Raw genomic sequence first — 15451 nt, 5'->3', positions numbered from 1 at the left:
AACAGGACAGGTGAATTGTTCATATGCTAGTGAATAAGTGAGAGGACTTCAGCGAGTGGGAGCTAAGCATGATGATGGCCCCCTCTGCTGGTTCTGCAAATGGACTTGTCAGACTAAATTAACTCACTTGTGAGTTTACACCTAACTAAAACTAATACAGTCTTAATTGTACCTTTATTACCTTTAGTATAGAGTTCAGATATTTTAGAGAGCTGCAAATTTAACTTATTGTAAGTAGCTTTCTGTTGTTTGTGACAACACAGACAGCTGCTTGTGCCTACTAAGGGTTCAGGGGGCAGGCAAATAAAGAATTAAAAACATTCTTTGTACACATTATATTTTGCAAAAGGGAACTTTCTTTCCATAGCATGTAGAGATGTAGAGCAGCTATTCTGATTCTTTGCAACATAATTGCATCGGGGTGCCTAAATGTTTGTTAAACTCTCAAGTAAAATGTCTTTTACTGATAGCTGGCTTTTAACAGCTGCTTTCCTTACTGCAACACTTGTATGTCAGTGTTTTTGCCAGTTTCACTGAGGATGCAAGGTCAGCTCCCACACACAGTCATGCACACATTCAAACCAAAGTAATGCAGAACCTATCAGCGTCCTGAGCTATGCCTGGGTTGGATTACAGGTAGAGAATATAGTGTGTGATGAAAATGTGAAAGTCACTTATTCAGCTCTCTCAGCTCTTGAGCCTGGACATGGATTAATCAAAACACTCATCTCTTACACAGTATTATGAACATCTAAATACAGATATGTCAATGGCCATGTCACATCATTACTATGGATTATTCCTCTGTAACTTCCTGTACCTGCAGCTACGTAGCGTACGTACCGGGGAGTCACGTGCTCTTCCTACGCTATGTGCGTATTGTCTCCTGTCATCTTGGCGCAGCTGCCTGGTTGTGCCAGGGGAGTGTTTTCTCTCAGCGCAGCCTCGGCGAGGTGATCACATCTGACCATGGGCAACAGAGACGACGAGTATGATTTCCTGTTTAAAGGTGGGAGACACCGAATCCGCTTGTAAATAACCTTCCTTTATCATAGCGAGCTGAGCGGTAGCTAAGCTCGGGCTAGCATGCCAACGGTAGCTGCGTCAACGTCAGTGGTCTCGATAACATCAGCTGGTGGTGGCAGCTAACTGTCGCTAGCCGCTAGCTAACCGCTCCCGACTCGGTTTTTCTAATAAACGTATTTAATTCAACATGAGGTCTACAGCCGCCGTTATCTGCGTGTGTTCAAACTGTGCTGCTAACGCTGTGTTTGGCTACATGTGTTTCACATTGAGGAGGACGTGCGGAGAGTTAGCCCTGCATGCTAGCAGCTAATCTAACGGGTGGAGCTGTGTCTCTTACAATAACTTTGTCATCGAGCGGGGAAGAGGTGAAAGTTCGGGATGTGAGCCGGTCACCTGAGGGCAGAAACTCACTCCTCCACGAAGAGGAAACTCAGTTTGAGTGTTCTGGTGAAGCGCCTGTTCAGAGGATCAACCTCAGAGCATGTTTCCTCTTTTACGCACTGATCTGTGACTGTCATTATTCACATGGTCCAGTCACACCTTGAGTTCATTTCCCTGACAAATGTTGCTCACTTCTCTAAGTTTATTCAGGCACATTTCCTGATTAGTGCTCAGCTTGTTATTGTGTTATTATATTCCAACACTCACCTGCTGTCAAACTCAGATGATGGAACCTGATTTAAGTTGTCCTGCTCTGAAGGGTTAGATCTGAAAAGATAAAAGCTCTTACCACTGATTTACAACCTGTATGAGATTAAGCTCTGCAGTTATTGGGAGAAGATTAATTTACCTCCAGCCAATGATCAACCACTGGGATTTTAACTTTCATAAGCTTTGTCACATCTGTCTTGTAAATGCAGTTTTTAAGCCCAGCAGAAAAAGAGGCTCAGCTCTACCGTGGCTGCAGTAACTCAGTGGAAGATACTGGCGACCTGTAACAATAGCAGAGGAACAAGAGGCCTTGAAAAGCCGCTGAGTCAGATTTCCCAGAGAGGTTTTTTTGGCAGCTTCTCCCTGCACGTCTCAGGGCAAAGTCTGCGAAGATAGAAGATTGCAACTCAAGTCAGAGCTTTGACTAAGGAGGCAATTAATGAAAGGCAACCTGTCTACCCACTGTGCATTATATCATCATAGTTGTTTGAAACATTTTGTGTAACTGTTAGTATCAGTGTTATAAATGAGCTCAATCTGGTACATTGATGTCAGTTAATGTTAACTCTTAAGTGGAGGATCAGCTGTAGTAGTAATACATGAGGCATTTGCTGGTGAATATGGGCTGAGTAAAATGTGCTCCACATGATCGCACAATAACTGCTGGAATTATTGAATTCTGTGAGACACATTTTCCTTTAAATTTCTTTTCTTTTTGTTGTTGTAGTTGTACTAATTGGAGACTCTGGAGTGGGGAAGAGTAACCTGCTCTCCCGGTTCACAAGAAATGAGTTCAACCTGGAGAGCAAGAGCACCATCGGGGTGGAGTTTGCCACCCGCAGCATCCAGGTGGACGGCAAGACGATAAAGGCTCAGATCTGGGACACAGCTGGGCAGGAACGCTACAGAGCAATCACCTCAGCGTGAGTTTGTGTTTTTTATATGCGAGTAAACAAGTGTTTACTGTGGGGAAAACCAATAGAGTTGATATACTTCTCTGTTTTTATGCTGTAACCAGGTATTACCGGGGAGCAGTCGGGGCTCTTCTGGTTTACGACATTGCCAAACACCTGACGTATGAGAATGTTGAACGCTGGCTGAAGGAGCTCAGGGACCACGCTGACAACAACATCGTCATCATGCTGGTTGGAAACAAGAGCGACCTCCGCCACCTCAGGGCCGTGCCCACTGATGAGGCCCGAGCCTTCGCAGGTAAATCACACCAAGTCCTGAAGTTATAAAGAAAGAGGAGTCACTTGGTTACATGTTGAAACTAAACATTTCTTCTCTTCCCACATTAGAAAAGAACACTCTGTCATTCATTGAGACGTCAGCGTTGGACTCTACAAATGTAGAAGAAGCCTTCAAGAACATTTTAACAGGTAGAAAAACCAAAGAGTCAGTGCAGTAAATCATGTAATGCACCTAGAACAATCCCTAAAGATCAGTGTTGCATATTAATTAGGTACTTTACTTGTATGCAAGTGAGATTTCTTCACAGTAATTACTTTTACATTAGTAACACATTGTAGTGCTCTCTCCACCCCTGATAATATGGTATGCTGAAGGTGTGTTATTCTATCTCATTGTAATATTAGTTACCATCACTTCCTTTTTGTGTACTTCTATACTTAATGTAATTCTCAGGAGAATGTAGTCTCTCTACCATAGAGTTGACTTTCAATCTAAGAACTCATTCAACATTCAACAAGCAGAACACTTAGGTTAATGTTTAACCATTCTTCTGTATTTTACTTCTAATGGGATGTACACTTGTGGGATGAGTTTTAACAAGTATAAACAAATGAAATGCATCATAATATGAATCTTTTCCTTGCTTTTCCCACTGCAGAAATCTATCGCATTGTGTCACAGAAGCAGATAGCGGACAGATCTGCTCATGATGAGTCTCCAGGCAACAATGTGGTGGACATAAGCGTCCCACCGACCACTGACGGGCAGAAGGGCGACAAACTCCAGTGCTGCCAGAGCCTGTGACCCTCAATCCCACAATCCAATGGCACTCATCCTCTACTCCACATCCACGCTGACATCACATCACCTGAGCACTTTCTATCACTGGAGCTCTGCTCACAGCTGACTCCTATATCACTGTATATTTCTTTCTTTCATTCTGTTTTGTGTCATACTTTTGAACTCACCCATTGCTCTTCTCTTCTGCCATGAAAGAAAACAAGAAGCCTTTATGTCACTTGGTCAGTCGAACTGTTCCTGGAATTAATGTGAAGGTTCCTGTGATGCAGGGAAGAGGCGGGCGTCGCTGTCTTAGAGATTCCTGAGGTTGTTTGAACTCTACCGACTCACCGTCATGCACAGGGAGGTTGTGACACTCATTTCAATGGATACCACTAGATGGTGCTGTGTAAATAAACCATAGGCAGTTACTTCAACCTGGTGAAGCAGTATTATGCCTTTTGACAGTGTGGTTCTTACTCTCTTCTTACATTGGTTAAGTTGTCATGCCAAAAACATCCTCATGAAGTATTTATTGAAGAATACTTGGCTTGATTTGTCATAGCTTTACTTTCAGTGTAAGAACTGTAAAAAAATTTACAATAAAAGTACTGGAGTACAAATTTTGTGTATTTGGAATATTTTGAGCACCTCTATTTTGCAGAATTTCCATTTTTATTCCACTTTATTCAGAAATTAGTATGGTAGTTCAGTTTAGTAGTGGTTACTTTTTAGGTCAAGATTTAAAATGTGATCTGTTTTTGTAATATGCTGCAGTGTTAGATTAAACACACCAATACTACAAGAATAAATTAGGAGAAATAAGCTTGACATTGACAACATTAAAACGCTGCTTGCCTGCTAATGCATCAGTTATAAGAATTGGATTACACTTTGGAGGCAGCTCTGATTCAGGAAATAGAGAGGATTGTCCACCACCAAGAGGGTTGCTGGTTAAATCCCCTGCACCTCTAGTCTGCATTCAGTGTCCTTAAGCAAGACACTGAACCCAAAATTGCCCGACAATGGTTGCGACAGTTTGTAAGTCGGGAATATTTGGAATATTTTATACTATGTTACCTTACTGTGATTCAGTAGAACCTCTGTCAAGCTGATTTCAGCATTTTAGTAAATAAGATAAGACAAGATGTCTTGATAACATGGGACCTGTGCAAGTAATTCCACAGTCTACATCAGGGTACTCGGCTCAAGGTTATGGTACAGTGTGTATCCTCCATATCTGAGGGTAAACTAGTGAGGTAGAGAGGCTGATCTTATCCTCGTTTATCACCAGAGCCACTGGAAACATTCCAGGATTTTTGGAAGGTTTTTCCTTCATGGAGCGAAGAGACCAACATGAAATAGTGTTTTTCTAAACTAAGCTGCTTATGTCTGCTAAATGCAGCGGATCGTACGAGGAGATTCTGTGACTCTCCATGGATCTAGCAAAACTTGATATCAGCAGTTGTTTTTCTATCAGGATTAATGGCCTCATAGAGCTGTGGTCAAAAACAGACTTACACTAATGATGTCTCATCCTCACTGGGCTGAGACGATGATCTGTAAACAGCTGTATCATAAAAATCACAGTCTACACTATAGCGTAAAAGATAAACCACACTCTGCCACACAGAGGTCTTCACATGAAAATACAACCACAGAGCAAAGAACTACTAGAAAACAAAATGCACAAGTTCATTTTCACCCATCATTTTTCATCATTTTTATTTGCTTTGCAAATAATTCTTGGCTGATTGCAGGTACCAGGGTTAAGTGAAGACATCTTTCTTTTTTTCCACAGCACACCATAAACAGCATATTATTGGCAAGTGTGAATACTGAACTGCAACAAATGATACAAACATTAACATCTCCACCCTCCAAAAAAAGACATGTAGAATTAAAATATTACACAAATGTCATATCATAAAACAACATTAGAAACATCTGCATGTTTGTTTGAGTTATAAACGATTTAAAATCCCTTTGTGAGTTTGAGCTGTGGAATCTATATAAAGAAACAATTGCATCATGGTTAATGTGTTATGAAACTCTTTGGAGAGATGAGGAGCTCTGATAACTCTGACATGAACAGACAGGTATTTGAAGGAGGGACAGTTCTGCATAATTTGAGGGAAACTTTCAAAACAGAAAACACCATCGATCTACATTAAAATCCAGTTTCTTGTTTTTAAGCTATTTTAAATCATCACCTCTTTGCCGTGAATCAGTGCCCCAGTCGACCCTAATGCCTGAAGCAAAGCCTTGTTTATGACAAACAGTAAACACGGATGATCAAATGACTCATAAGCTTGTAAAGCAGGCAAGGCCCCGGGTGCATCGGAGTATTGCAGGATATAATCCTTCGATCAATTAAAAACCCAAACAAAAGATTAACTGGGGCAGAATGTGGGACACCACACCATCAGCTCAATGTTCCAAAGGGTGATGTTAGTCTGGTGAAGCCAGGGCAGGGAAATAACTAGAGCCAGACCCATTTGTTGGATGACCCGCCGTTATGTGCCTTTCAAGAACATATCAGTATCAGCTTTGTTTGTTGTATTAAGCTTTTATTTTCAAGAATAAACAATGCAGAAAAGATGAGTATTCACGTTTAACGTTAATGTGACAAATTAGATTTATTTTCTTTAAGATCCGTATATTTGGTTGTATCGGTAGTTTTCTTTTAATTTATTGTTATTCATATTAAAGTTTATACTCAAACTGTAGAATATCAAGCCTCAGTCACCTTTCTTTGTCAAAATGTTTTGACAACATCTCAGGAATCATTGCCACATTTTTTTTTAAATCAGCTGGTATATCATGATTTGAAATTTTTTACTCCCCAATAAGGGGAGCTCTAGAAATAACAGCTACAAGTGACTGGTAGTGTCACATAACAAACAGATCTGGTCAATTTCCCATCAAACACCACCACTGTGACGCACTGCGCTCCAGTGACGCTGCACAACAGCCACAAAGATCCACTTAACTTGTACTGAAATTTCAGAACACAAAGTGCTTGACAGCCATCACAGTGCAGGAGGAAAAACCTACGGATGCTTATAGACAGCCACGAACCAAAATTCACTCTGAATTGACATTTTAAAAACATCTCTGTGACTTTGCCATGCCACCACATACCAGTTTAACTCAATACATTGTTCAAGCCTGATTGTTAATAAAGAAATACATATACATTAAATTAAAGACATTATCAACGCAAATGTGCATAAAATCCAGACTACAGGACTTTTATAAAACAAAATTAAGCAAAAGCATGATAAGAGTATGTTAATCAAAACAAAAATTAAACAAAGTCACAAAGTTATAACTGCCACTGCACTGAAGACAAAATGAAATCCAAAAGCAAATGATTATTTTGAATTAAATTAAACTTTAGCTTGTAACAATAACAGCCATTACAGATTTAAAGCTCGCCCCATTGCTCTCAATGCCTCCTGTGTTAAGGCATGTTTTAAATTGCATCCAACAGAATTGCGCAGCTATAAATGAAACTAAACCCTGTAAGACATACACAGTAATACTGAACTCTGAGCTTAGCACCTGTATGTCCTCTAAAAGGATGCTGTGTTGTTTTCTTAAAGCCCATGTGTTAGTGTCTATGGCCTGCATCAGGTCCATGGACTGAATCATTTTCATTTTAACATTGTTTTACAAATGTTATTGGAGTTTTCCCCTTTAACCCTCTCACCCTGTGGATGATTCACATTGTGTTTAATCAACCTTCTCCTCATAAACCAAATTACATGGAATGAAGAAATAAATGCTTTCAAAGTCGACCACATTATGACGTGGAAATCTGGAAACCAGGCTCTGGTTTCAGGTTTTTTTTGCCTCTGAAATCAGAGAATATCTTCTCTGACTGGTCTGTTATCAGCCACTCTGAGTGACCTGACTTACAGCTGCACCAAACTATATACAAGAGAGAGAAGTGAATTCTCTCTGCCGTCCCAATCACAGCCAGAACGAGCTGTTCTGGTCAGTAACATCACAATGTAACACCTCCTCAAGAAGACAACATCCATCAACAGGGTTTTTCCTGGCCGAAAATTAGGTGGGGGTGGTACTGAGCCGTCAGACCAGGGGGTAACAAGCCCGAGCAGACACTCAGGGAGCCAGTCTGCTGATAATGTTCATTTTGGGTCTTTTCATACATATTTGGACCATAAAACAGTGATTCTTTACAGTTTTCACCAGCTCCGTCAGTAATTTAAGCTACCATACGTGTATCATTCAGCACTGCCAACCGAATCCAGCCCTTTCTGCCCAGTCTGAGTTTACACACGTGTCTGATCATTCCCTCAAGTTCCGGGACTGTCATACAGAAGCTAAGCAATTCTTTCAGTGATGAATTTGGCCCCGGACAAACGTGATGACTTTCAGCAGTTTCCAATGTACTAGAATTTTGTCGGGAGGTGGAGGCGGCATGAAATTTGACAGAGGCGGCGGCCTCGCAATTCTCTATGCAGTGAAAACCTTGATCAAATGGACTTAAAAGAGCATGTGAGCATCTAGTGGCCTGCTTCAAAGAAAAGACAAAACAAAGTTTACTCAGATTTGGCCTTTGTGGTGCTTGCATAATGTGTCCACCGATCACAGTCATGGTTGGTGGGTTAAGTTTATGTCAGATTGGCAATAGCACTAAAAATCACCACTTCAGAAACAATGGTTAAACATGACCTGATGTGACGAAATCGTACGATTTTTTTCATCTATATCCCTGATTGTTGTGATCATGGAAACTACACACGTATAGAAATATGAATTCTTATAAAAAACAAAGCAAAATCTAAACAAAGAGCTCAAAGTACTTCAACAGGCCATCAATACTGATGTTTGAGTACACAGTACCAGCCACCAAACAATGCTCGTGGAAATGCTCCTCTAAAAGCCATATTGATGGGAGTTTTCTCAATTTATATAAATATAAAGACCTACTTGTTAAGTGCTGATAATACAAGAACCTCTGTGAGGACATTGTTAAACCCTACTTCAGTAGGAATAGTAAATCTGTTCATTCTTCTTGGTTTAAAAAAGACTAATTACACAGTAAAAAAAAAAAAGAAAAATCCCCAAATAATTATAGACAGTAGTTGCATGACTGTCCATGTTGGCGGAGGTCTCTTTATGTACTGTGGCGACCTCGGAGTCCACAGTGTTTTTATTGCACAATCTCTGGCTTTGCGAATGTTGCGCTGCCATCCGTTCTCAGCTGAGATATGAAAACAGATGCAGAGAAAACACTGAAACGTGCCAAAAAGTGCGAAACCCAAAAAGTCTGATTTCCGACAGCGTACTAACATCTGTACTGTGAAACGTGAGTAAATCAAAGAGCTGAGCTTTTCAATGACTGCTTGAAATAGCTCCTATGTATTGCATGCCCAGATGTGACATGAATCTAAAGGTTACACATGTTCATCGCTGCAGCACAACAACGAATAGAAAAGTTTACTCTCTGAAGCAGAACATTTGAACGTCCATTATACAAGTGAGTTTGGTCCATCCCTTACTTTACTTTCATTATTAGCTATAGTAACCATCACATCGTGGATCATAAGACTGAACAAGTCTTTGTTAATGTCTCTGCTCGCTTTGGTACTGTTCCATTCTTCAGTGCCTTTGCATCAGCTCTGTCAATGACAGACTATTTAAGTGTGCTCAGTGCAACACCCACACAAGGACAGGTTTTATTAAAAAAGGAAATGTGAAAAAATAGGGACTGATGGGATAAGGAAATAAAAGGGAAAAGATCAAATAAAAGGCCCACGAGTGCTCGTTAAAAGTCTGGCAGGCATGACGCACTGAGAATAAGCCCCAACACTCACAAAAGACACTTCTTCCATCGACCAATCCCACTCAGTCTCATACTATACTCTCATTGGCAGGCTTCTTCATCAGTTTACTGGAGAGCAAAGAATGCTGGGAAGAGTTAGACTCCTTGGCTTCAGGTATGAGCAACCGTACTCTCTGATTTGTTCTTCTCCACTCAGAGTACAGCTGACAGTGGTAGCGGAACGACACCTGCACAGACAACCAGGAAGGAAAAGGAGGAAGAACAGGACATTCGTTATTGACATGTATTTTAAAACCTTTTCAGGGTAATACTGGCTGCATGACAGTAATACTACAGCCATGTTTGTGAATTCATTTACCAGGGTCCAGAGAACGTAGATGGTGAAGAGGGCGATGGTGAGGGCGATGAGGCCGACCGCCTGCAGCCAGCTCCCCAGCTGAAGGTGGTCCTGAGCGCCCCGCAGACACAGCCAGCCTGAAATGGCTGCCAGTGGTGTGATAAACAGGAAGCATATCATGTCACAGAACAGCGTCCTCTTCTCATTACGAGGGCCGGGGTCCCGCAGCCACTGTGGGATTTAGAATTGGACAGGAAAATAGAGAGAGAATATATCCGGGTAAAAAGAGAGGGAGGAAGACAAGGAGAAACAGATCTTCAGTCATTCAAGAACAGAAAAGTCGTACTGTTATAAAACAGCAAGCAAGCAAGCAGAAAGATGAGAAGTAGAAAAAAAGCTGCTTCACATTTAACATAAGCACAATTCTTTTCACACGGCAGCTCAGCCAATGAGAATAAAAAGGGAAATAAGGAAGATTGATGCAGACAAGGCAAAGGACATTGACCTTTGTTACCTCTGTGAGAGGCCGTGGTCGGCGCTCGATGCTGAACTCTGTGTGGCAGAGCTCACAGTAGCTGGTGTTGGAAGATGACAGCCACTTCTCCAGGCAGCTCTTGTGCACCGCCCCCAGGGTGCCTGTGCAGTCACAGGGGGACAGGAGACACTCGCTGTTGCCTCCTTCGTGGCAGATACGACATATGGGACCATCACTGTGGCAAAAAAAACTAAATCTGAAACAGCTTTTCAAGCAAATACAATCACAGCACTGAGTCAACTCCACACCAGGTAATTAATCAATGTATATTTACTTACTCTGAGCGAGAAGAACGAAAACTCTGTTTGTGTCTAGGCTCATTAAGCTCATTTATCAATCAGGAGGTGTGATACAGCACAAAATATATCTTTGTGTAGTGCTAAAATATCATTACTGTTTACAACATTACATCCTGAAAATTAGATTAAATCTAGAAAACTTAAAACCAACTTTTGTCTGACCAAAAGTGGAGGCCTTGGTCCGGATCACACTGCACCGTGGTTTGGTTTGTTTGCAGCGTGAAAACATTATTTGTTTAGTTTGGGACTAATTGCAGGAACCTGAGACAGGATATAAACAATAGACGAAGGAGACAAAGAAGTGGAAGAGGCTCGCAGGACTGTCTTCTTCGTCTTTGACTAAGTAATGTTTTAACCACGAGGAAGTTCATTTTGCTGGCAGTGACGTCATCATGATAATACAGTGGAAAAGAAATTAACATTAGAAATACATCGGTTCATTAGTTCCAAATACTTTTTGGAAAAAAGTTTTGTGGATACAATAGATTTTGACAACATGCCAGCATCAGCTACAAGCCCTTCTTCAAACAACCTCAGACAGTCTTACCTCTGTGAGGCCATGGGTTTGAGCACAGACGACAGCATCCGTCCATCAATGGCCGTGACCTGGGTGACGTACAGCGCCTGGCACCCGTCACTGCCTGACTCCTCCACGCTCTTCCACAGACCCGTGCCGCTGGCACAGTCACACAGAGAGCCAGGAAGGTGGCAACACCCACCCGTCGTCATGGTTACGCTGTCCTGATACTGGCCCTCCAGATGGAGGTGAGGGTCAGACGAGAGGGATGAAGGAGGGAGCAGAACGTACAAACTCTGCTCTCCTGCAGCTTGGGTTAGGTTTGTTTCTATAAACAGAGAAAAACAGACAGAGTCAACAGCTTTCTCATATAATCAGTGTTGTTTTATACTATTTTATACTATCAAGAAGAATTTGGGGATAAATGAGCCTGACTAGCAATTTCCTCAGAGCAATGGACTGTGATACACTTATTTCATAGCTTTAATTATTAACTACTTAATAGATTGGTTGTCAATATAAATATAATAATCAACAAATAAATCATTATGCATTATTAGAGCTATCAGCATTTAGAAAAATTAAAATTAGCCTTCACCAGGAACAACATTAAACTGATCCTTACACATGATGTATCAATATTTACAATTCAGTTACAGCATATTTTGAGATAAAATGCAAAATGAGTACTTAAGTACATGTATACATATTTTTACACTATGGAATTGCTACTTAAATACTTTTACTTAAAAACAAAAATCCCCACAACTGGACAATACAACGAACAATATAATATTACAGGACAACAGTGACGGTATAAAATTGCAATAAATTATAATATAATACAGAAGCTAAAGTGAGACGATATTTGCACGCTGCCTTAATATCAAACTATAACAGAATAACATAACAATATTATGATTGGTCCTCGATGCTCCATTCCTGTGTGAAACTGTATTCTGCTTGACTCTTCTGCTTGAGCTAAATACTGTATGAAAGCAATGATAATCAAAACCAGCAGTCATATTATTATTATATTAACACTAGTGTGAAAATATTATGATTTTGTCAATTCAGTCCAGTTCTTGCTTCACATTGCTTTATGACATAATTCCTCTAAGACTTAATACACCGAAAGTGACCTGACATGTGGAAATAACTCCGAACATCTACAGTCATTTAAAAGAAAGCTGCCCAGTCGGAGTCGGGCCAATTGGCCCAAAGCGTCTGCTAATCCATTATAAAAGCAAGTGTGTTGGTGTGTCAGTGAGTGCAGCAGACTGATAAACAGCTGTCTCTTCCCCCTCACTAATGATAAGAGAACTTCAATGACGACAGAATTTTCTACAGCCTGTAGTTAATTCATCTTACTGTCTGCAAAAATAGTGTTGTCTGTACAGTGACAGATTCATTACAAATGGATATTCCTCCAAGTGTAATGTGTATTGTATTGACATATTAAACACAGCAGGAATAATAATAAAACATAAAACAAACAGCCTGAGTCTGTATTTCTTTGAAATGTTGAACACTAACTTTTATGGTAATAAACAAACCAGTGTATTGGTCAGGAGTAAACACTGGGTTGTTGTTGTTCACATTAGGCCCGACTCTCTGAATACACGTTGCTGCATTACTCCAGTCTTTATATGATCCTTTGTACTTAACGCTGCTGTTGTTGTGCGTGTTTTTAAACAGGAGGTTTAACATGGCAGATGGTGCAGAAATTCTGGTGCTAATTTATGGGATTTGTGCCTTTAGTCTGTTAAACCTCCTGATGAAGAATGAAAAGAAGAATTTTCATTCCATAGCTGTTTTTATAACCTTGCTGTGATGATTTGATAATCAGGTAAAATATTCATCTGAACGGACAAATAATAGGTTCAAATGGTTAAAAAACATTATGTTAATAGTTAGTGTACTGCATTCAGTATTTTCATCATTGTCGTCATTTATTTTACATCTTTAAATGTACATTTGGATGCTTTAGATACTGAATACCAGACCAATAGAATGCAAACATCATAGATTATTGTAAGTAGAAAACATTATAGTAATGAGTTAGGCAGTGTAGGCCCTCTAGGGGATACTTTAAAAATATTTGGGAGAGCCCCTCTGCAGTTTTTGGGTGGCGATGTTAAAAATACATTTGAATAATAAAGTTTTTTGAGAAATAACTCAAAAAACACAGCTCTATATTGAAAAGAACATTTTAAAATACTTTTTTAAGACCTTTCACTGTTGATAACAAATTGAAAAATATTGAGTTGAATTATATTGTGAAGTGATCTATAGGAACTTTAAGCCTGAAGGCCTGAACTTGACCTTACACAGGTCCCTGGTCAGATGTTAAAGTGTTAAGACTGCACATCACTGAATGGAGACACTTAATTAACAGGTACAATCCCTGACCCAGAAAAACAAGGGGGGGAACCATATCTGAAGTCATTGTATTCACACCTTGTGATGCATGTAATGTAAATACACAACTTCAACAACTCGTATACAGTATTTCCATACACTTGACCCGAATTCCACAAACACATGAGAATGTGACTTACATCTGAATATAGTGATGGACACGTGTCTGGAAAAATAGACCCAGCTCACAGATTAAAGAAACATTCTCACTTCCATTGCGACTAAAAGCAGCTATTGTTGGCGCAGCAGCCAGATGTTACCGCTTTGGATCAGACTATCATCTGGCGCAGAGGGTTGTATCACGTCAATATCTCGAAATGCTGCAAAACCGAAATGATCTGAGCCTAACGGAGCTGTAGATTTACAGGTGAATGGCACAGGCTGTACCAGCTCGAGTTTGTCCACATGTGGTCGCATCACCCGGGATATAAACGCGTTCACTTGTCACATCTGTGCTGTGTGCTAGCTGCCACTAGCCACACTGAGCTGCTAACTGAGGAAGTAAGAACCGAAACACAGCTCCACTCACCCGTGTCGTCTTCTCACTGATGCTTCACCTCGACAGACATCACCGCCCCGCTGTCCCCTCACCGTGTCCTCGTCTCATATCACTGTGTGTGGTTAGTGAGCGTGACAGCAGTCCGCCGGGTGATGTTAGAAACCCTGTGCAGCTCCGTGCTAACACAGCTAGCGGCTCTCTCGGTTGATAACACGGAGCGGGCCACACTTCCGCTTCCCCCCGAGCTTTAAATACACAGCAGGCTCATCACCAGCTGTCTGACTGCTGCAGAGAACACATGCACACAGACTGTGAGACACTGACACACAGACACTGACGCTGAGACACTGACAGTCGGCCAGGATCAGACCCACCACTGCAAACGTCACAGGGAATAACAACAGCTTTACAGAGGGAGGGGCCAAAACACACCAGGGGCTGCCTCACTGAGAGGCAGGTCAACAATAATAATAATATCATCATGTTAATAACAATATCACCATGTTAATAATAATATCATCATGTTAATAACAATATCACCATGTTAATAATAATATCATCATGTTAAGAATAATATCACCATATTAAGAATAATATCATAATTTTAATAATAATAATATCAGAGGCAATTTGTCTGTGCAATATTAATGTTAATAATCATGACTCTAACAATAATAGCAGAGGCAAAGATTATTATAAAAATAATAATGTTTTAAGGAGGGTATCCTCACTTATTCTAAGTCAACACGCACTATTTTCACATATTTATTTTATAGAGCTGGTTTTACATCTGCATAATAAATATGAACTATTATTTACAATGAACAAAATCATGTAAAGCCAGGCAGCAATAAACTCAACTCATTTATTCACATAATACACCTAGTTTGTTCAAATTAAGCAGTGTTGAACTGCAATTACAGTATTTATTTTGAAACCAACTATCAATACTTGAATCAACCACTTGACTGTCACCTTTGCTGCTGCGACACAACGTATTTCTCCACCGTGGGACCAATAAGGAATTATCTTACCTTATCTTATCCTAATTGTAAAAGGCCTGTCCTGGGTGCATAGAGGTAATGAAGTGTTACATGGTTGTGTTTGCTGTAATGGTGGCAGGTTATTATAAGTGCAGATGAGTTAAGTCAGACTGTCAAGTGAGGCAGCACACTGTGTACAAACACTGACACTAAGATCACACGTCCAGTTGACACTTGAGTTGCTAAAACAACAGCAGCAGACACAGTGTTGTGCCCTGGGTACAGAGTGAGTAATGCATCCCAAAATAAGCCTGTCTACAGTCATCTACATTGTGTGGTGTTCATTCTACAGGAATGGTTGTAAAAAAGGCTTGTAAAACAAAAACAAATA

The 15451-nt window shown here is 40.5% G+C and overlaps 2 protein-coding genes across 3 annotated transcripts; one reads left to right on the top strand and one right to left on the bottom strand.

The window, feature by feature from the left end:
* The first annotated feature begins 848 nt into the window (after positions 1-848).
* LOC109625460 (ras-related protein Rab-11B-like) lies at positions 849-4274 on the top strand. The gene is made up of 5 exons (XM_020080683.2): positions 849-1009; positions 2405-2600; positions 2696-2889; positions 2979-3059; positions 3530-4274. The coding sequence occupies exons 1-5, from the start codon at positions 970-972 to the stop codon at positions 3673-3675; spliced, it is 657 nt and encodes a 218-aa protein (XP_019936242.2). The 5' UTR covers positions 849-969; the 3' UTR covers positions 3676-4274.
* A 1085-nt stretch (positions 4275-5359) lies between these two features.
* On the bottom strand, positions 5360-14498 carry marchf2 (membrane-associated ring finger (C3HC4) 2). Of its 2 annotated transcripts, none has more exons than XM_020080679.2 (5): positions 14108-14498; positions 11188-11485; positions 10321-10516; positions 9828-10037; positions 5360-9696 (listed from the first exon to the last, which is right to left on the bottom strand). In XM_020080679.2, the coding sequence occupies exons 2-5, from the start codon at positions 11367-11369 to the stop codon at positions 9538-9540; spliced, it is 747 nt and encodes a 248-aa protein (XP_019936238.1). In that variant the 5' UTR covers positions 11370-11485; positions 14108-14498; the 3' UTR covers positions 5360-9537. The 2 variants fall into 2 exon arrangements, with proteins under 2 accessions (XP_019936238.1, XP_019936237.1); XM_020080678.2 differs by having other exon boundaries at positions 10312-10516; positions 14108-14457.
* Positions 14499-15451: the final 953 nt, after the last annotated feature.

This window comes from Paralichthys olivaceus, chromosome 3, assembly GCF_024713975.1.
Source record: "Paralichthys olivaceus isolate ysfri-2021 chromosome 3, ASM2471397v2, whole genome shotgun sequence".
Taxonomy (NCBI): Eukaryota; Metazoa; Chordata; class Actinopteri; order Pleuronectiformes; family Paralichthyidae; genus Paralichthys; species Paralichthys olivaceus.
The sequence above is the reverse complement of the archived record's forward strand: the minus strand, read 5'-3'. Positions and strand labels throughout refer to the sequence as shown.

Excerpts from the sequence above, each read along its gene's own strand:
- marchf2 (XM_020080678.2), bottom strand. The coding sequence starts at position 11,369 with ATGACGACGGGTGGGTGTTGCCACCTTCCTGGCTCTCTGTGTGACTGT. Across the intron at positions 10,517-11,187 it reads AAACCCATGGCCTCACAGAG|TGATGGTCCCATATGTCGTA; the intron begins GTAAGACTGTCT and ends TTTTTGCCACAG. Across the intron at positions 9,697-9,827 it reads TCTACGTTCTCTGGACCCTG|GTGTCGTTCCGCTACCACTG; the intron begins GTAAATGAATTC and ends TTGTCTGTGCAG.
- LOC109625460 (XM_020080683.2), top strand. The coding sequence starts at position 970 with ATGGGCAACAGAGACGACGAGTATGATTTCCTGTTTAAAG. Across the intron at positions 1,010-2,404 it reads GTATGATTTCCTGTTTAAAG|TTGTACTAATTGGAGACTCT; the intron begins GTGGGAGACACC and ends TTGTTGTTGTAG. Across the intron at positions 2,601-2,695 it reads TACAGAGCAATCACCTCAGC|GTATTACCGGGGAGCAGTCG; the intron begins GTGAGTTTGTGT and ends TGCTGTAACCAG.